Source organism: Echiichthys vipera, assembly GCF_963691815.1.
Source record: "Echiichthys vipera genome assembly, chromosome: 5".
NCBI lineage: Eukaryota > Metazoa > Chordata > Actinopteri > Perciformes > Trachinidae > Echiichthys > Echiichthys vipera.
The window spans coordinates 31358307-31380822 of record NC_139830.1 but is presented as its reverse complement, the minus strand read 5'-3'; the positions used below and the strand labels follow the sequence as shown (position 1 = coordinate 31380822).

Here is a 22516-nt window from a genome sequence, read left to right as displayed (position 1 = left end):
ACACATCTCTCTTTATAATGCAACAGTTCCACAGATCACAAATTGCAGCCTCCAGAATAAGCAGAGAGTTAAATCAACAACTCTATAAAGCAGTTTCAATGAAAACTGAAAATGATTTGCAATATATTTTATGGACTATGGATGGATTATATTTGAAGGTGGATTTATTCCAGGGCTGTTGTATTAGACTGCAGGGTTTTCTCTGGGTGGACCCAGTTGGTCTACAGCTGAGTGTAATCATATCAAACTAAAAGGGGACATAATGAATGACAGGGATCAACACTAACTTTGAAAAGTCGTTACCACAGGCTACTATTTTTGTTTTTGGTTCAGGTCCATCCGGCTCTTTGTAAGTTGAATTAATTCAGACATTTGTCTGTGAAGTTATGATGTGACAGGTTAATTCTACTTTTCAACCCACAGTCAAACAACTTCATTTTGTGAATAAATGACACACACACACACACACACACACACACACACACACACACACACACACACACACACACACACACACACACACACACACACACACACACACACACACACACACACACACACACACACACACACACACACACACACACACACACACACACACACACACACAGGCAGCATTGTCACATACAGTTGTCGTGTTTCTGTTCTGCATCAATGCAACAAATATTAAATTGCATTTATTCTGGGGTTTGCTCTTTGCTATCTCCCTTTTATACGTTAAAAAGTGTTTGCCTCTCATAGCAACCAAATGGCCAACCGGTCAAGACACATGTCCATCCTCCATAGAGCGGGGTCTGTTCCTGCCTGTTAAAGGGAAGGTTTTCATCACCACTGTGTGCACAATATTGCTGCGGTGTGACTTGCTGTTGCTCATGGGGGATGTTGGGTCTCTGTAAATTATAAATAAACCATAGTCTAGTCTAGACCTATTCTATTAGGAAAGTGAATTGTAGTGGGTGAGATTGAGAATTAGATTAATTTTTATATTTTATTGCCCAGTTTATGACGATTTGAGGAATGTATTTTCTTTACTAAAATATCTTCCATTAATGCTAACTTCTTTTGGTTGGATGAATATGAAAAACTGGAGTTATGCTTAAAAAAGGGAACCTTTTTTGTAGCAAAGTTTCTTGGTAAAGCCTGGGAAAGAAGAAGAAACATTTTGTTCAAAGATCGAGCCGTACATAATCTGTATTTTGAATGCAATGTATTATGTTACGGTGTCTTATAAGCCCATGAGGGTTGGGCACTTTGTGTGCAGGACAAGGAAAAAAAAAAAGAGGAAATGTTATGATTGGCACTATAGATAAAATGGATTTGAACATTGACTAGTATTTTTACAGTGTGGTGCTACTACTTTTGTACTTTACCACTGATGAAATGAAAGACATCAATGGTTGCATGAATAATGGAAGAAAGAAAAAAAATGCTTTACTGAGAATATTCACAACGCGTGTTTACTACTTGGATAGACCAGTGCTATTGTTTTTAATTTGTATGGCCCAAACTTTGAGCTCCATTTGCTCTCCGTGCGTTCCATTGGTCAACGCTAGGAGCTGTCCGTGGTCCTGAATGCACGGCGGCGCTGCCCTGAAGAGGAGGCTCCCGCAGAGCACCGTGCACCGAGCACCGAGCGGGGCAGCAGCAGCAGCAGCGGCAGCAGCGGCGAAGGCGGCTCCACCTCCACAGTCTACAGGCTTCAGTCAGTAGTCAGCAGTCGTGGTGGCGGACGGGAACTAAAATCCCATCGTCTTTGTCAGTGAGTACATTCAGAGAGCAAACCCGGGCTTAAGTGACGGAGGAGCGCTTCGTGTGTGTAGTCGGTGTTCGGCGGAGCTCTCAGTGTCTCAGCCCGCCGCAGGAAAAGTGTTGATCCCAAGGACGTTTACTACTCAAAGCTCAAGAAGCGCAAAAACGGGTGAAAACGTGATGAATGCGATGAGAGATTATTTTCTTCTCCTGCTGGTTGTTGCTGCGGCGGTGACGGACATGGACGCTCAAGGTAAGAACACACAAACAGATCTTCTCCCTCTTTGTGAATTCCCGAGTGTTCAGAAGAGCTTTCAACCCGCTTTTTGTTCGGATCTTTGTCTTATTTGTCGCCCGGGAAGCTTTTCCGTTTTCACCGTTTTCTTATTGTTGTTGCAAGTCCCTCCATGTGCTCACACGGCTCACCTAGGAAAAACACACTCCTTAACGTAACGGACACATGAACATTAACCGAGGATTTTTGTTACATTCTAGTTGGATCATATATGTAAAGTGTACAGAGGTACCAACCCTCAAAGCCTTAAAGTTATTCTTTCATTATAGAAATCCCTGTCTAATAACTGTCAAACTTCATTTATGATTCCTCTATAGTTTTGTTATCCCCATCTCAAGTTTTCAATTCTCAAGAAGACAAAAAGAAAACTCAAGGGGGCGAACAGGCTGATAAAAATACCATTTTCCAGCCTCGGAAAAAACCCTCCAAGTGCTCCAAATGAATGAAGCCTATCTCCTGGTGCTCTTGTCACAATAGTGGAATGGCTGATAGTATTTTTTGCAGCCTCCCTGCATTATTCATATCCTCTGACAACATATAGAAGGCTCGAAAAATGGTGATAGTTGCAGCAGTTTGAACAATCACTCAATATTTTCTACTTCAAATTTAGAGATAGGTATTAAATCAATTCTCACACTGCATAGTTATCACATCAAAAAAACGATTCTCCAAATTTCACAAATTCCTCTTTGTAGTGGGTAGATGACAAGAATACACTTGTGAAGAAAGAAGTTATCTGGAGACAAACTGCTACTACTCTGTCAGACATCTTTTAATTGGATGTGTTTGTGGAGACACAGCTGACACCAGCTGACTCCTCAACCTCTATTTCAGGTGATGGATGTTTACTCCTGTGTTTGTGTTTGCATAATTATCCGAAAATGTGTTGACTGTTTTTGTACGTAAAGGTCTGAAGTCTGGATGCTGACATGTTATCGAGTGTGTGCAAAAATGCAGGTGATTGATTGTGACAGATGGACTGAGCTGCTTACTGTATTTTGTCTGTCGTCAGTTTGAGGGTTTTGAAGTTGGGAGGGGAGTTTCATACATTATTGCTTTATTAAGAAATGTATTCAGTTACAGTTCAGTCCAGTTTTATTACCAAGTGGTTTGCACATGCATATAAGGAATTTGTCTTTGTGTTTGGTAAGGGTGAGAATGACAGTTACTCCCAAAATGACACTCTGTCATGGTAAAGTGATTCAGCGATACTTGGTGAATTGCAAGACAATCCTGTCCAATACATCAACATGTTTGTGAAACGGCAAAATCCATCTAAAAGAGCAGGAATGATCAGTTTCACGGAATTTGACAACTGAGATGAAGACAACGTAGACAACGAGACACACACACACACACACACACACACACACACACACACACACACACACACACACACACATGCGCGCTCGCACACACACACACACACACAAACATGCACGCTCGCACACACACACGCACAAACCGACACACACACACACACACACATGCACATTTAAAACCCCCGACACACACACACACTCAAACCCCCTGACAAACACACACACAAACATACACACACACACACACGCACACTCAAACCCCCCGACACACACACACACACACACACACACACACACACACACACATTTAAAACCCCCGACACACTCACACACGCACGCTCACACACACACACACACACACACACAAACGCACTCTCTCTCACACACACACACACACACACACACACACCCCGACACATACACACACACACACACACACACACACACACACACGCACACACACACACACACACACGATGAAAGGCTGAACTGCCAGAGAGAAAAACAGTTCTGGGGTTAATATGTTTAATAAAAGTAAGGACACAACTATACCTCACTAGAAGATCTGTGTCATTAAAGTTTACAAAAAAAAAACAGTAAGTACAAAAAATACACATCTCTCTCTCTGAAAATAAACACATGTAACATAAACATGACACATGTCAGTGATTACTTAGCATGAGCAGCTCGTTGTGTGTTACCCTGTCTGTCATTTACAGGATGAACAAGGTGGCTCTACATGTTCGTTGTGTTGTACTTTTTCCAGGGAAAAGAAGAAACTGGCATTTGCTTATATAACTCATAACTTTTCTTAGTTATGTATACCAACATTGAATGAGGACAGCCAGCAAAAGGATGCAATACGATATATTGCTGTAATGCTAGTTTGTCCCACCTCTTCTGCTTGGTGCATTAAACACAGTGTAAGAACATTTTGAGAACTGTTGATATGCACTATTGTCCCATGCAAAAGGGTCACAGAGAAGCAACTCACAGCTGTAAAAAAGCAGTAGAGCATTGCAGATGGTGGTGGACAGCTGTAGTGTATACAGTACATAATCAGGCTGAGAGAGTTACAAGCACAATAAATAAATGGAGTGGTCTTCAATGAATCATAATACAGGAAGGAAGGTAGGAAGGTAAGAAGGATGGTAAAGACAAAAATAAAAATCGACATACCGACTGAGAAAACCACAGCTTTCCTCTCATCCTTTAAAAAATTCTCGTATTTCATTTGATGATTTAGTTTCACTCATTTCATTGTACACATCCAGTAAACATGACCAGGGAGAAGAACAATCAGTGCCCTCTCTCATCAGACACCTAAATAAGGATCTCTAAGCTGTTTCTAATAATGCTTTATATATGATTATACTTCTAATATATTAATAAGAAGAACTTTTGGGTTAACAGATTGTGAAAAACCTCTCCGTCCGGTGAGTCATTCATAGTCAAGTCAATAATAATGTTAAGCAAACAGCAAAGCCAGTAAGTCATCAGTTAGTGTGTAAGGTTATAAATCATTATAAAGTGCTAGTACAATAATGGAGACAGTCTGCAGTAGTAAATGTAAACATGTCAATTCAGTGGTCCAGATGATGTCCTGCAGAGCTTCTTCAGAAGGTCAGAGGTCAAAGTGTTCATTGGAGGCGTCTCATTGATGAACCACCGAGGCACATCAAATCATGCTGCAGAGGACAAACACAAGCCACCACCCTACATCCTGAAAATGTTTTTATTTCCATTTAAAATTTTTGTTTCTATACGGTCATGCAGTTTGATCTCTGACCCTCTGAAAAAGGGCCATCAAGAGAGCCTTTCCTAATCTAAGTGAAGGGCACAAAATGAACAGTTTAGCTGAAGTTAAAGTGACATTCTGGCTCATAATTATCCCTGAGTCTAATAAGGGATAAGGTCAAATAAGCCATCGAGACAATATCTTCCGTGTAACAACCAATGGGCTCCTTCCTTTTGGATTGACTTTGGTAATCCACTTGAATGGACTTTGCTATGACGGGAGCTGGTACAGGGGCCAGTAGGTAAGTCTTTAAAACACTTTTTTAATAAACTCTGGGTTCACTAACTACGTTGTTGGTGTTTTGTTTCCTGTGTAGGGACTCTTCTCATGCTACTGCAGAGGTTTGGTGTTATTTTGAGCAGTATTAGTGGTTAAAAAAGACATTTTAATGCCTTCACCGTACTGCCCCAAGCTTCTCCGTGAATAGTTTATAAACAAAAAAAATTCTCTCGATGGATTATTTGATGAGTGTCGTCATTCATGTTTCTTACCCCTCGTCTAGACCTCAAACACGTCAGCGCTGTGGCAGCAGCAGGGCAGACATGATGACGATCAGCAGAGTTGATCAGCAGCATTACATTTCTAGTGTAGGTTACAGTTTGAATAAACACTGCAGCTCCTCAGCTCCCCGTGTTTTGCCTTGTCTGTGGGATTACACCAGTACAGAGTGTGCTGCTCTGCCTCGCCCAGGTGGAACATGTACAAATATACACTCAACAAAAATATAAACGCAACACTTTTGTTTTTTCTCCCATTTTTCATGAGATGGATTTAAAGATCTAAAATTCATACCAGATACACAATATTACCATTTCTCTAAAAAAAATTGTTCACAAATCTGTCTTAATGTGTGATAGTGAGCACTTCTGCTTTGCTGAGATAATCCATCCCACCTCACAGGTGTGCCACATCCAGATGCTGATCTGACATCATGATTAGTGCACAGGTGTGCCTTAGACTGTCCACAATAAAAGGCCACCCTGAAATGTGCAGTTTTGTCTCATAGCAAAATGCCACAGATGCCACAAGGGAGCGTGCAATTGGCATGCTGACAGCAGGAATGTCAACCAGATCTGTTGCTCGTGCATTGAATGTTCATTTCTCCACCATAAGCCGTCTCCAAATGCGCTTCAGAGAATATGGCAGTACATCCAACCGGCCTCACAACCGCAGACCAATGTGTAACCACACCAGGCCAGGACCTCCACATCCAGCAGGTTCACCTCCAAGATCGTCTGAGACCAGCCACTGAGACAACTGCTGAAACATTTGGTTTGCATAACCAAACAATTTCTGCACAAACTGTCAGAAACCGTCTCAGAGAAGCTCAACTGCATGCTCGTCGTCCTCATCGGGGTCTTGACCTGACTCCAGCTCGTCTCCGTTACAGACTTGAGTGGGCAAATGCTCACATTCGATGGCCTCTGGCATGTTGGAGAGGGGTTCTCTTAACGGATGAATCTTGGTTTACATTGTTCAGGGCAGATGGCAGACAGCGTGTGTGGCGTCGTGTGGGTGAGCGCTTTGCTGATGTCAATGTTGTGGATCGAGTGGCCCATGGTGGTGGTGGGGTTATGGTATGGGCAGGCATCTGTTATGGACGAAGAACACAGGTGCATTTTATTGATGGCATTCTGAATGCACAGAGATACCGTGATGAGATCCTGAGGCCTATTGTTGTGCCATACATCCATGAACATCACCTCATGTTTCAGCAGGATAATGCACGGCCCCATGTTGCAAGGATCTGTACACAATTCTTGGAAGCTGAAAATGTCCCAGTTCTTGCAGTTCTTTCACCCATTGAGCATGTTTGGGATGCTCTTGACCGGCGTATACGACAGCGTGTACCAGTTCCCACTAATATCCAGCAACTTTGCACAGCCATTGAAGAGGAGTGGACCAATATTCCACAGGCCACAATTGACAATCTGATAAACTCTATGCGAAGGAGATGTGTTGCACTGCATGAGGCAAATGGTGGTCACACCAGATACTGACTGGTTCTGAGTCCCCAGACCCCCAATAAAGCAAAAAAAATGTACTGTACATTTCAGGGTGGCCTTTTATTGTGGATAGTCTAAGGCACACCTGTGCACTAATCATGATGTCAGATCAGCATCTGGATGTGGCACACCTGTGAGGTGGGATGGATTATCTCAGCAAAGCAGAAGTGCTCACTATCACACATTAAGACAGATTTGTGAACAATGTTTGAGAGAAATGGTAATATTGTGTATCTGGTATGAATTTTAGATCTTTAATTCCATCTCATGAAAAATGGGAGCAAAAAACAAAAGTGTTGGGTTTATATTTTTGTTGAGTGTATTTATTCAGCCTTTTCATTGGCCATCAACCACATATTTATGCGCTGAAAAAAGAAGTTAAGTGAAGAGTAAATAAACGCAGTAGGTCGCAGTTACATCTGTGAGATGCAGCTGATAAAAATTAAAACCATGTCTGATACAGTTGCGGTCTAGACATCGGGACATTTTCAGAAGCCTGATTTAAGCCTGTTTTTTTTTCTAGCTTTTGGTGTTGTTGTTTTAACTTAAAAAAGCATCCGGTTTGGACGTGCACAGCAGATTTCCATTGGTTGAACAGATTTTTCAGCAGGCCATGTTCTTATGTTGAGAATAAAACTAAATAAATGAAGTTATTGTAAAAATGTTTTTATTTTATATCCATGGCCAAATTATCATTACTGAAACCAAATAAACATACGTTAAAAAAAGGAGGAGAGTAGTTCCACAAGGAGCTGTTTACAGGCTATCAGATGATAGTGAATGGTAGTGGAACAGTGTTAGATTGCTCTGTGTTTCCCTGGAAGCACCGTCCTTACCTCACAGTGTAAGGAAACAACACAATTTTAGTGTTAAAACCACACTTCAATGTGTCATAAAATAACATGAAAGGGAATAACACAATTTCAAGTTAGAAGTGCTCTTATTTGGTGTCATAAAACAACACCAAGGGTGTAAAATTTTAACGGTGTTAAAAAAATTAAGTCTAATTTTAACTAAAAATCCATGGAACCATATAAACTCAGAAAATGTTAAAATTAACACTGTTTGAGTTGAATTAACACTCCTGATTTTGCTGTGTAGATGGAACACACTGGGCTTTTGACTGTAAACCCCTCTGTGGATATATTAGATGCCCACGGTAAGTGCTCCAGAAGTAAAATGCGACTGTATAGGAAAGAGCTTGGTTTGGTGTTTTGGTCAAACAAACACTGATTTAAGTACCCAGTCCTGTCCATGTCTTTTGTGTCACTGTAGTTATGTTATAGAGATACTTATTTTAAACCCACCCATGATCTTTCTCTAACCCTAACAAAGTGATTTTGTTGCTAAAACATAACCATGTAGTTTTGTTTGAATTCACAACATTGATCACGTGTTTCCCTTATTCATTAGCCTCGGGAGACCATCCTGATGTAGCGAGCTCCATTGTATTTTACTCGCAGATATGTCTGGTAATGTGCGGTGGAGAAAATTTTGAGTTAGCCAAAAAGTTTGCCAAGCGACCGAACCAATCAGCGTTGGTTTTTAGGTGAGCCGAAGTGTGACACAACGACAAGTGACTGTTCAGTGTAAACAACTCGGAGGCTTCCACGGATGAGATGAGCAGCTCACTAACTTTTTTTTCTCTAGATCCTTCTGTTGAATATGGACCAGGCTCCTGAAATTGTGCCTTTGAAATGCCTTTAAAATTCACATTACACAAACGGAAAGTATCTTTACCCACATATTGGTTACTTTCTGAGCTTTGCCTCCACGCTGTTAGTACATCATATGTTTGTTGATCTGATTGGTTGATTTGACCCGTATGTTGGTCATAGACAGGTAGTTTATCCCATCAGCAACCAGTATTTTCAGCCCTTCCCAAAAGATCTCCAAACCAGAGTTCCCAGATGGATCTACTGAGACAAAGAGAATCAATTCACCTGGTGGAGTCAGGTTACGTATTTATATCATTGAGCTTCACAGTTTGACGTGCATTGCTACACAGTGCATTGACAAATTATGTCAAGTGTCCTGATAAAAAGTCCATTTGTGAAGTGTTGGGATAAGGACGGGTTGTAACAATCGACCGACTAGTGGATGTGACATGACTGTAGAGGCTAAGAACTAACCAGCCTTTTAGTTAACATCAGACCTCTCTGATTTAGTGATGTACATGCAGCACATTCTAAAGCATCTAATATAGAGCTTTTTTCAGGTTTAATACAGTAGGTCTTCTCACTCATCAGCATGGTTGGGATGAATCAGCTTCATTAGATGCTATTCTTGCTCTAATACACAAGTATCACCCAAGGCAAGAGATACTTCACATTAACAATGGCCATCCTTCACCCCGCCCCCTGATTAGCCTGTAATCAGCAGTGCCCGGACCCTGCAGCCTCTTCATCTGGCTGCTGCGTCTTGCTATGATACTGATTCAAAGCTCCTCGACATCACTGATGCAAAAAACAGTGTGGTCTTTCAATACTTCACTCACAATACACACCTAGTAAATCAGAAGCAGAAAGGTCACTGCTGGCTTCAGGGGTGATGGTCTGTAGCTGACATTGACCTCTGGCATCTCTGGAAGGTGGACAGTTTGCCTGCAGGGATCAGTCACATAAAGTTCTGCTTTAAAAAACTTAAACACAGAATTTAGAAGGGAAATCGGTGGTGCATGTTTTCCAAATCAGGAATACTCTACATTGCATATGACCATCTTCCAATGCATCTCATAGGGTTTCCCATTTTGATTGTCTTTTCCATTCTCCAGGGAAATTTCATTCATGTCTGTGAAAAATTGGACGCCCCACAGTGATCTTGACTGCTCTGTTAATACAGCACAAGGCTTTGAAATGAATCTGCATTTACAGTCCCATAGAATTAACTCAGCTGACATACAGGCAGACGTGATGTTCACTGTGATTGATACTGAAGGGTGGGGGGTAGACACTGTTCTTTTTGTAATAAACATTTTTATATACTACAAGAGTGGCGTCGGCAGACTTTTTCTACATTACATATTTATAACATCTACCTCCAGTCACCTCAATACCTCAGATCTGGCAAATTTACATTTTTGTTGATTTTTATACTTTGACAATGATACAGTGGAATGATTGGTAAGTAGAATATAGGAAAACATACTCTGGAAAAGTTCAGAAGTAATAGAAATGCTCTGTAGAAAAAACACAGCCGGCTACACATTTGCCTTAAGACCTCAGGTTATTTATTTGTTTATGGAAAAGTGATTAACCCTTTGGAACATTTTGCTTAAAAAAATGCAGTCCTGGTGCAGCCGGTGGAATAGTGGTTAGAGCAGTCGCCCCATGTAAAGAGGGGGGGTCGCAGAATTGACTCTGACCTGCGGCCCATTGCTGCATGCCCACCCTCCCCTGATTTACTGTCTGCCAAAAAAATAATCTTTAAACAAAGAATTTAAAAAATGCAGTCCATCTTCATAGGGTTGTTAATCAGTCACACCAAAGCGTGTGTAGCGTACACATTTCCAGTAATAGTGGTAGCTTAATTTATTATGCATTTCCACATATTTGCTTAGCAAAAAATATGCTTCTTTATAACTTCAGATCTTGCCTCATAAGCATGATGCATAGATATTTTCTTCAGTTTTCAGTCATCTATGGTATATAGTGCAAACAATAAATAATGTCCATTGTGAAGCTTTACCTACATTTAAACTATTACAGCTGACAGAAAAGGAACCCATAACTAACTTACAGATCATTGCACGTCCTGTTTGAAACCCTTTTGTCCAAGATCAAAATATATTCTTCCAAATCAAAAACAAACAAATGTAAATGACAGGAGTGATAAAATCTGTGAAAATTAGCTTTTAAACAACATCAAGATATAAAATATCCCACTAGCAGGGTTATTATATTACAATAAATAGTATAAACACTGACTCTCTCCTGTCGGTTCATACAGTTGAAAACCTGTCGATGTACAGGTGAGTTGCACTTTCACATTGCAACACTTTTTTCTTAACATGCTCATGTGCAGTATATGTGTGTATGTGTATGTATGTATTAATATTCTGTACAAAACAAATGATTTGAGCTTGGTATGGCCTTGGAAATACAAATCATATTTAGTACACAGTCAAATACTGGAAATTTCCCAGAGCTCACATTGAATAGCCCATAACCCAGCAATTCACTTCAGCAAAATGGTCTTTGGTAGGATGTCTTCTCCTCTTTTGCAGTAGTGTCTCAGTCAAACTGCAGACCCGTTGGAGTGAAGGTGCAGTGCATCTGGAGTTATTAGGATCAATTTGTAAATAGCCTTCTTCTGCCTGTGATAGCTGCGTGAAGTGGAGCTCCACATGCGGTTGAAACAATTAAGAAACATGCACAAAAACCAACCATTCTTTTTTATTAAAAATGGTTTAAAGAGCACAAAGCTACGATTCACAATACTCTCCTTCTTTGAAGTTCCTCTCCAAAAGATATTTCAGAAAAAGACTTCACCATCTTTCCATAAACCAGTCAGACACTTATGATAACAACCTGAGCCTGCCAGGTTCACAGCGACCAGGCTGCAGCGCTCCACTCAATTAGTCACTTACATTTAAATACATGGGGAAATAGGGATTAAAAAATACAGAAATTTAGATTTGAGTCTGGAAAAAACGGTAATGTAAGTGGAGTAAAACTTCTAATGCTGCACACTTTATAGGCACGATATAAACTAAACTAGTGACTATTAATGCATTAAAACCTGAAATTCCAAAAGACTCAGGGCCCCACAAGAAAACAGACCCTCAGTAATGACACATCAGTTGTTTATGTGGTTTTGTAGTACATATTCCAAAATCTGGAAAGCAAATATGCGTTTAATTGGTTATTTTCAAACCACAAACCAATTATTACACAGTCATCTAGACTGTTTGGGATCTGGAACCATGGAGTGGTGGCTAATTTTGTCCAGTTGGTATTCCAGCCTTGTGGCTAAAGCTATAAAAATAATTGGTATGGTCCTTTAACACTTGCCATTCAATAAATTGCATTTGTGGTTAACATGTATTGGTATTATTGAACAACTGTATACATGATACTACAGTATATATAAGTAATACTATAGCACTTGCAAGCATTGCAAATATACAATAGTAGCTATCATGGTGAAGACATGTCCCCAGTCTGCAGTAGATCACTGTTCAGACAGAGTCTGGAGTGTCAATGTTGCCATTTCAGTTCGGAGCTCAGACCCATGAGCGATCAGTCCTGTTTCTCCTGAACGCTTGCTATTACACTCACTGCTAAATTCTGCCGTATTTCATCAGTTGAGCTCCCTCTGTACTTACAGCAGTCTGTGCTGTCTGAGAGCAGGCATGGAGTGAAACTGCCAGTTATTGTGGACCTGAAATAGGAGCTGTTTTGGTGATGTCCCTGAGGTGTTGGGGTTAGGCATTGTGTCCCTTTTCTTTCAGATTACAGCCTAGATAAATATGTTGGCCCGGCTGACCCGGAGCAAGCGATGCCTCCAGAGTCCCACCCCTGGGGCCTGCTTGCATTGCCACTGCCTGTCTTCACTGTCAACGCTCTGCTGGGAGAGCTGCCTCAGACTAATGGCTGCTGCAAGGATGACTGGGCTAAAGGGGCTTTGTTTTAGGCCAAGAACAGCAAAAACTCAGTACACCAAACACACACATCACAGCCTTCACATTCTATCGGAAGCTCAGTTGGCCAAAATAAGGAATGCAAACTTAAACAATGCAAGAACACACAGTGATTTGTTAAAACACTGCTTCTCTTTCTATGAAACCACACTGTCAATGCCTTCCAGACTCAAACTTATCATTTTCCCTGAAGGAAAATGGAAGCAGTATGTTGAGTTGGACTTTTTTAGTGTTGGAGAAAAGTGTAGACACACACACACACACACACACACACACACACACACACACACACACACGTGTGTCCAGACTGAATACAAACCCAGGGGCAAAAATGAACTGTGGACCCCTATTGACGCCCTCTTTTCCACCACTTTGCGCATTATGCATGCCAAACATAGTAATTTGTTTTGTTGTAACTTGATTAACCACAATTAGTTTTATCAAAATGCATGATGTAAGAACAATATAAACTTAAGAAATAAAAATAAATTTTTCATTTAGGGCCCCTCTAAAACACAGTTGTTTTAAGGCCTCTGTCATTTAAGTCCAAAATGTTTGATAGTGCTGCATATAGTATTAAGAAACACATTCGCAATGAATGAAATTGGTACGAATGAATTTCCTTACCATGAAACTGAGATGGGATCGGCTTTCTTTTACTATATAGGACAGACAGGAAATGGGGTGAGAGAGAGGGGGAGACAAGTCAGACTCAAACCTGTGGCCTCGAGGACCTTCAGCCTCTTTACATGGGGTGACGGCTCTAAACACTGTGTCACCGAACGCCCCAGTAGCGACTCTTTTAAATATACCCCATCTATCTCCAGACTCTAACCCCAACTTTGAATTGAACATGCTTGTGTCAGATCAATCTTACCCAGTACTGTGCGCTGTGATTTACCACCCACCTAAATATAATTTTATCAATGACTTTTCTGTTTCTTAGCCGGTCTCATGCCAAAATATGACAGGGTTTTAATTATCAGAGATTTGAATATACATATCTGTTGTCCCACTAAGACAGTGACTAAGACAGTGACTTATTTATTGACTGTTTTAATCTTAAACACTCACTCCTGAGGAGAGTCTCCTCCTTGTTTTGTAGCTGAGGACTGCTCCCTGGGCGCCTCCCTAGGGAGGTGTTCCAGGCACGTCCAGCTGGGAGGAGCTCGCGGGGAAGACCCAGGACCAGGTGGAGAGATTATATCTCCACATTGGCCTGGGAACGCTCGGAATCCTCCAGTTAGAGCTGGTTAGTTTGGGGTCCCCTGCTGGAGCTGCTGCCCCAGACCACCCAACCCCAGATAAGCGGTTGAAGATGAATGAGTGATTGAGTGAAATCCTGTTGATTTTAAGTTTGACTTTTTTGTTCTGTTGTTTTTATGTTGAACTGTACAGCACTTTGGTCAACTTTGTTGATTGTCAGGGTAAGGGTACTACTGAACTGATGTTTTTGGCTGGCACGTGGCTGTATTAGGGATGTCAGGATATGAGATTTTGATATCATGATCATTGTCAGAGGAAATTTCACAGTTTTCATGATTAGTAATCATGTGATCTATTATTCGACATTATGGAGGGAAAAAAGACACAATGATTTTTAATTAAAACACCAGTCCTTCTTTTATTGTATTTTTTACACTCCATTCTTTTGGTCCTGCACATAAAACATGTGAGCCTACTTTCTTTTATAAATAGATGGTTCAGCATGCACTCATAGAAGCGGAGGTACATCCAGGTAACTACTACATAGTCATATATTTTTGGTGGATATAAGGCTGGAATGTCAGTTTCCTTTGACATTTTTACAGTTCTTTTTTTCAACCCTTCAGTGACAGGACTCTCACACACACAACAAAGTGGTGCACACACATGTATTATGTAACTCCCAAGATGAGGCTGCACACACAAACAAGACTCGCAAGATTGTTTTTTCCCAGGGTGATACCATAGCATCCTCAATTCTTAGGGCCTTTGCATACCAAGGCCGTATTCTTTGTCCGAAATTGTTGCACGTTTAAAAATAATTATGACCTCACCTTGTGTCAGTCATATTTACACACTGATGTTTTCGTAACAGGTTCGATCCTCTGTGTCAAAATCTGATAAACTGATTAATTCACTTTGTCTCCCAGCATAAAACACTTTATGACAAAGAGATGCAGAATTTTAACATATCATAACTCAGATTATAGAGTACCTTCAAAAGGGTCACATAGTAATATTCAGGTGGTTGATGATGAGGAGGTGGGGGACTAAATAGAGTATGAGGTCAGCACACAGACAGAGGGAGGTGACAGTGCATGGATGGAGATGGGGAGGGAGGACAGCTCAACCCCTTCAGGTAGCTGCGGTTTCAAATACAAGCACGGGGCAGAGATTGGAGGCAGCCGGTTCCTCCAGCGGAGAGAACAAACAAGAGACAAGGAACGAGAGACAAAGCAACAGCATTTGTGACGTGTACTGCAAATTTTGGGATAAAATAAATGAATATAATGCACCAGACTCAGCAAGGTTTTAGTGCAAAATTATTTTTCCAGGATGATAGATTTTAAAAAAGCACATGAAAAGTACAGACTCAATGTGCAAATACATTTACGGCTATTAACCTGTGATGCCATGGCAAAAACAATTAATTTTGGATCATTTATTTTATTTGTATTATCTTTTCTTTTTCCATCTTGTTAAAACTGGTTGTGTGCAACACAGGTGGAGAAAGCAAAATACTCACCCAAAGATTGTTGTCTCTTCTTAAGGACTGTGCTGATCAATTGATCAATGGCCAATGTGTCTAAAGATGACAGAAATTTTATTTGTACACCATTATACATTCATGTTCATTGTTCCCTAACACACAGGACACAAGATTGCCGTGTGCCCTCTCGATTGACCTGTAAATGGTTAATAAAAGAACACATAAATGTAAACTTGTGTATTTAGATCCAAAGCTGTTTATTATCATTATTATTATTATTATTATTATTAGTTATTATTAGCATTATGCACTTTAAACATGGCACCTGGGCTTGAGCTGTCGGCTTGTGAGGGCTTGTTTAAAACATTCACACGCTCACACATTTCACTGAAACTTGAAATCCGTTTTTGCATCATCTTCACATTAAAGTTACTATGGTACCTGATAAGCAACACCCCCCCCCCCCCCACACACACACACACACACACACACACAGACACACACACACAGCCTGTTCCCACCCCCTTCATCATCCCTGCCACGGCAGAAAGGCAATTTGTTCTTTGTGTCACTGATCTGATGCAATCAGCGCTGCTTCACGCTTTTGAATAAGGGAAAGACAGCGGGAAAGGACACTGTGTTTAATTAAAAGACGCACTTCTGTGAATGTGACGATCACATAATTTAGGGTGGAGGATTGTAAGGTTGCGTGTTCAACACCTGCTTTCCGATTACAGCTGATTAACCTATCCAAACTCGCCCGTTGCTCTCATCAAGGGCTATTCAGGGTGCCGAGGCTACGCTCTCATTCTAATTGTCTCCCAGCCTTTTCCTCTTTAAAGCGCTCAATTGGAAATGAGTGTTATCAAAATTCAGCGCTACTCCCTCTCACAGGAAATAGGGGCGCTGGGTTCTCTATACACAGCTCCTGACACCTCCTGTTAGGAGTTGAGGGGCGAAGGGGTGGAGCACTCTTATTTTCCCTTTTCTCCGTCTAGCCCCCCTCTTTGCATAACAGTCCCTCTGAAGCGAATGGTGTGCTGGTGAAATGTTTACCCTTGTTTCTGTCACTCAAAGCTGGTTTCCTGAAGGCTGCCTTCATCTGCTTTACAATATCTCTGTCTCCTCCCCTGTTTGAGATTTCTCATGACAGAGCCTCTCTGACTTAAATTAGAGAGGATGCAAATGGCATTTGATGTGCTTTGAGCTGCACCTGCTTTATGTGTCACCCTCACATCCCACACCCTGTCATCTTTGAACATCGCCTCAGCTCTCTTGCTTATTGATCTTTGAATAACACGCTGTGACGCAAATAGTTGCAGAGCGAGCTGAATGTTTCTCATTTGGTTGTAAATCTGACAATAGAACATTCTCTAAATCTGATTCTGCTCGCAGATACACTTACTTTTACCTTAATTCTCAGAATAATTCTCATGTCCCCAGCTGCTGCAGTAATACTTAGCGCAGCGCAATTGATAGCTGTCACGTTGCAGCTGTCACTCCACATCACACCAGGGGCACCTGGGGACATTTCTCACAAATCAATGGCCAATTGGAGTTATGTTGGGCTTGATGCCTCGTCTTGGCCTTAACAGCGCTCTGCCAGCACTCTCACTGCCTGCTTCAGAATAATATTAATGAATCATGAAGCTCATGAGGCCTGTAACTGCCACTGATCGGCACAAGCCAGTGAGGATTTGATGGACGGTGGTCAGCAGGAGGTGACCAACAAAACATACATTATATATCAAATCATACAATCATTTTATAGCACTTAACCCCCTGCTTACATAAAAAGATTTATAAATGCTATCAGTTATTCTAGCTGGTTTACCAAGTATTACAGAGTAAAACAAGCAACTGCCCCTGAGCCCTGAAGGGTCATTCTGGTCTGTGTGACAGGTCCTTTGTGCTAATTTGACTATTTTCACCTGCTTTATGTGTCACACTCAAATCCCCCAACCTATTGTTGGTGCTAGAAGAAAGGTCAAAGGGTCACCAAAGTCATTAGGATTCATCATCTGGGATCATGAATTTCTGTGGCATTAGCTTTAGCTCGAAAACTGACCTACTACTGGCACTACTGTAGATCTACAGTAATCAGTGACCAAAGTCATTGGAATTAACCTCTGAGGAATGTTTGAAATTACCTTGGAGCCTCAGTACAATACTGATCTGTTTCTTGTCTTATGGAGAGATCTTGTGTCAAAGTGTAACTTTGAAACCTGTAAACCTGCACACCCTTTAACAATCTATCTTTAATCAAATTACCAACTTAAAAGCAGTAACCCCGGGCAGGGTATATTCCAACGTGGTAGGTTCTGGGTGAAATGGTTTGGGGCAGTGTTACTCATTGCGCGCTCGTCAAGCCTCAGTCTGTGGCTCGTATCAATGGTAAATAATAGCTATGATAATGCAGCCAATACAAATAATTGATGAAAATACTAAGAACAGCTGTGCTTTCATTACACGAGATGGCAGTACTGCCAAAACCTGCTCAGACCTTGTGTTGCCAGTTTCTGCTGCCTTTGTAGCAGCAAAAGGGCAATAGCAATTTGGGACACATAAATAAATAGTGAGCTCGTAAAGGATGATTTTGAGTTGATTTAAAATGATGATTTAATATATACATATTTACAGTACATTACAGCAATGAGGCAAAGGAGATGAGAAACTCAATCAATCTGAATGAGCAGGAAAACAGCAGATGCATGTTTTATGAATTTTTATTTGTCCTCCAACCTTTACTTTGCAAACAAACCCACTCCGGTTTCAAATGCAGTAATCTGGAGCGACATTTCTAAACAATACACCCACAATTCAATGAATCTGATGCACCCGGGAGTGGACTTTGCAAAAGAAAAATCGAGCAGCTCATTGCCTCGCTTTGTGAGCAGCTCAACCACAGAACAACTTCTACAGCTGAGCGTTTAAGGGAAACCTTCTTTGAGATTGCATGTATTTGTCTCAGGTGAAAAAACCCTTCTCAGAGAAATAGTAAAAGACTGCTATTTGGCTTCAGCAGAAATACTATTCACAGATTTTGACAAGGAAGCGGTTATAAAACAAATAAATTACAATTGTTTGACTTGACCATTATGAGGCGGATACTGTAGAAGACATAGGCAAAGATCTGAATGACCAATTAGCTGCGGATCTGTCAGTTGCACCATGTGTCAGCGGTGGACGAAGCACCGATGTGACTGATGTTGCGCAGCTGTGTATTTGGGTGAAGTTCCCAAAGGAAAAATGAAGAAGAAATGTTGTGTTTACTGCACTCCTTGGCCAGACAAGAGTAGAGGACATTCTGAATAGTTTTTGATGACAAAAAACTCAGTTGGTCAAGTCTTGCAAGTATGTGCACGGATGGGGCCCAGAGCTTGTGAGTCAAGGAGAAGGGGCTTGTTGGTCTCATGAAATAAAGAGAAGACGGTTGCAACTTTATCAGTTTCCATTGCATCATACATCAGGAGTCACTTGTATCAAAACTCTGAAATAATGAATTCAAAAGGTGTTGTTGTGACAGTTGTGCATGAATTTCATCATCTCCAAAGCTCTGAACCACGGACAGTTCAGACAGCTAATTGAAGACACAGCGACACAGAATACAGCGACCTGTTGATGTACAGCCGGGGGAGATGGTTGTCCCACAGGAAAGTGCTTCCTCAGAGGATTTGTTAATGTTCTGGAAGAGCTGAAGGGAGAATTTGAATCCAGATTAAGTAATGTGAATGAGCACCAGGATTCGTTCAACTTTATTGAAAACCCCTTCAATTTGGTTGTATCCTCTCTCACTCAAGCAATCACAGCTCTGCCCTTCTAACCGTGCTGCTCTGGAAAGTGAAACAGTGGAGTTGCAGACAAACAGCATCTTCAAAGCAGATGCGGCTACTTTTGGAGATTGGTGATATTCCCACTCTGAAACCACTTGTGAACAAAGTGATGTCCTTTTTTGTGAACACATACACATGCTGGTCAACATTCTCAACCATGAACCCTATCAAGAGGAAACAGAAACAGACTGACAAATGCACATCTGAAGTGCCTCACAAGGATCACAACAACAAACTACAAATACAACATGAAGAAAGTCAAGGAAATGCGTGTCTGCTTCCCCTCATCCCAGTACTAAGGTAAGTCTGATTTTAATTAAGGTTGTATTGGCTGCATTACATATACTGTATGTTAAGAGGGTGTCACAGTTTGCTCGGCTCCTCCCCTGCTCTGCTGCTCAGCCACAGCCCTGATCAGTCTACAGCTTTCACCTGCTGCTCTCACCTGCTCACCATCTCCAATCAAGCCAGTATACATGCAGCCTCACTCCACTCTCTCTTTGCCAGATTGTCTTCGCTCTCATGCCTGACTCTCCAGCACTTGTTCCCGGATTGCTTACCTGGTATCGACCCGACCTGTCTCTGACCTTCGCCTCTCGTCTAAGCCCCGGTAAATCCACCAGCCTTCTGTCCCTGACCATGAGTATTGCCTGCCTGTTTTCTGTTCCCCGTCTGCCTGTGGCTGGTTGGCGCCTGGCCTGTTTCTGCTCCACCAAAAGACCCACCTGGCCTGTTTTTCTTCTCCGGCAAAAGACCCACCTGGCTTCATCTTCACCTGCTTTTACCTGCTGAATAAAAACTGTTTTAAAATGAATACCTGGTTCATCTGTGCTGCAATTGGGTTCACTCCATACCCGTTACAGAGGGATGACAAATAACAAAGCAGATATGCTTAGTTGGAAATGGCTTTTGGTATTTTGCTGTTGAGGGGGCTTTCTGACTGGTAGGTTTGGCTCTACTGGAAAGAAACTGGTTTGGAGGATGGTTGCCCAGTAGTAGTTATGTTCACATTGGACAATAAACACAACACAACATCCAGTGCCAATGCAGGAAGTAGTGTGTCCTGGATGTAGTGGGGGTGTGGAGGTCAGTGTTGTTTATGGTCATGTAAAAAAATAGGTTCATAAATGATTGATCACTACTAACTGATATATAATAAACAAATGTACAATGGCATCCATACAATAACCCTTCACAAAGCTTATGTGTCTTTTACCTAAAGGTTGAATATGGAGAATAAGCAGCACCATCTAGTGTCTCAAGATCGTAGTCGCCACAAAAAAATATAATTCCAGTACTCGGGTTGCCAGGTTTGTCAGACCCGGCCCAGTAGCCTACAGGAGACCGGAGCCTGTTTGAACCCAACCCCTCCAGCAGATCGCACCATAAAAACAAGGATTAGAGGAGTTTGACTGACAGTTACGGCTAGCATTAGCCATTCCAGCTAAGTAAAGATGAAAGTGATGTTAGCGATCAAGGAGAAACGTAGCCATTTGGGCGTGCGTTTTAATGCCGTTGAACTCCTTTCTTTCAGTCCATGGAGTGAATGCTTGGACTATATTGACTCTGGTTTTTTCCCCATCTCCCCTTCACTGAGGCTCCGGAGCAGCTGCAGGTTTGGCAAACTCCATTTCACCCATTGCCTAACGCTGTTGGCTGCTACAATGTCAAACCTCTCAAAAATATTTTAAAATTATTGAAAAATCAACACTCTTGTGGAAAAGCAACACTTTCATCCTGTACCCCTCAAAACGCCCTGTGGGTATAATATTCAAAATAACACATTGTGTTACAAAATTACAAGGTAACAGTGTGTGTAATGAAATGCTTCTAGTAAGTTTGAAGGTTATGAATATACCGTAGGTTGGTGTTCAAATCTACAAAACATGCTGACTTACATCCTGAGCCATCTTTGAACCGATATGAGGAAGATATTTCACTCTTGATGTGATAAAACGGTTCATGTCTCAGCTTTCCTCGTGGCTCTATATTTACTTGCTCTTGTAGTGATGGAGCAGATCGTCTATTCATTGTCATAGTGTTACTCTGGAGACAGCAACTCAGCACACCGGCTTTGACAAGTTGGGTTTGTAATCGGCATCCGCTCCTCATTTCCCCGATGATCTCTCATTTCTTCCACTGTCAACATCCCATCCGCCCTTCTCGGGCTTATTTTCAGCCACCAGCTGCACAGCCAAGTCAAGCTCTCAGAGCTGCATCGATCCAGCAGCGATGGTGTAGAACCAGTGTTTGTCCAGCGAATAGGCCCTGTCCACTCTGCTCTCATCTACTGGCAGACTGTATACACCTGTGTAATTTGGGCTGGCGTTTGCCGTGCATACAGAGCCAAAGGCCTCTCCACAACGATTAGGACACTGACATGCTTGACTCTCTTTTAGATCGCTGCTTGACATCTGCAGAGCTGATTGGGTGATGAAGGGGAGGGGGGGTCATAGTTTGATGCTCAGTGGCAGCAGCAAAGGTAGTTGCTCATTTTGTGTCTCTGTATATATAAGTTCAAGTGTGTGGGGAAGAGAAAGAGACAAACAACAGCTGTTAGTAAAGGCTGTAATTTGGATCCTTGCTTCATCTCCTCTTCTTTGGATTTACATCCTAGTAGTGTTGTCATGATACCAAAATGATGACTTTGGAACCATATCTGCCTAAAATATCTCAATACAGACACTGAAATGATACCACAGCATAAATTTAAAACATCATCAAAGTAATGGCATAAAATATTAGATGACAGTTAATGTGATATGTAATGTTAAACTTAAAATTATTTATTTCTTTTTATTTATTAAAATACTTAAACTTAAAAAGTCAAAATACAAATATAATTTTGTAAAAGCTGCTGAGCTTTATAGCAACTTAAGATGTTGGTGGAGGTCCGTGCTCTAATCAGACCATTCTCTACTGATATAAATGACAATCTAGATTATAAATGATTGACAAAAATAATTTGGTAATATTAGCAGAAGTGCCTGCCTTAAAATAGATCATTGTTGATCATCCTTGTGAACACCAGCTCATGTTCTGGTAAAGTTCATGTCTCCAGTGTGAACTGTTACATACAGAGATGTGTGAACCACATGGGGCAGTTAAACAGTTAGCTTTAGCCCTGACTGCCTCCTCCAACTCTGATGGTGAAAACAGTTCACTTGTCACTAAATA

General features: G+C 41.4%; 1 protein-coding gene across 1 annotated transcript in view; it reads left to right on the top strand.

Annotated features, from left to right (window-relative positions):
- Positions 1–1922: 1922 nt before the first annotated feature.
- LOC310947570 (seizure protein 6 homolog) overlaps positions 1923–22516 on the top strand; it is a gene marked incomplete at its 3' end in the record, with an annotated part of 339340 nt that continues 318746 nt past the window's right edge. The window contains exon 1 of the mRNA XM_083914416.1: positions 1923–2002. Coding sequence (XP_083770542.1) covers positions 1930–2002 — 73 coding nt within the window. The 5' untranslated portion in view covers positions 1923–1929. The remainder of the gene's footprint in view (positions 2003–22516) is intronic.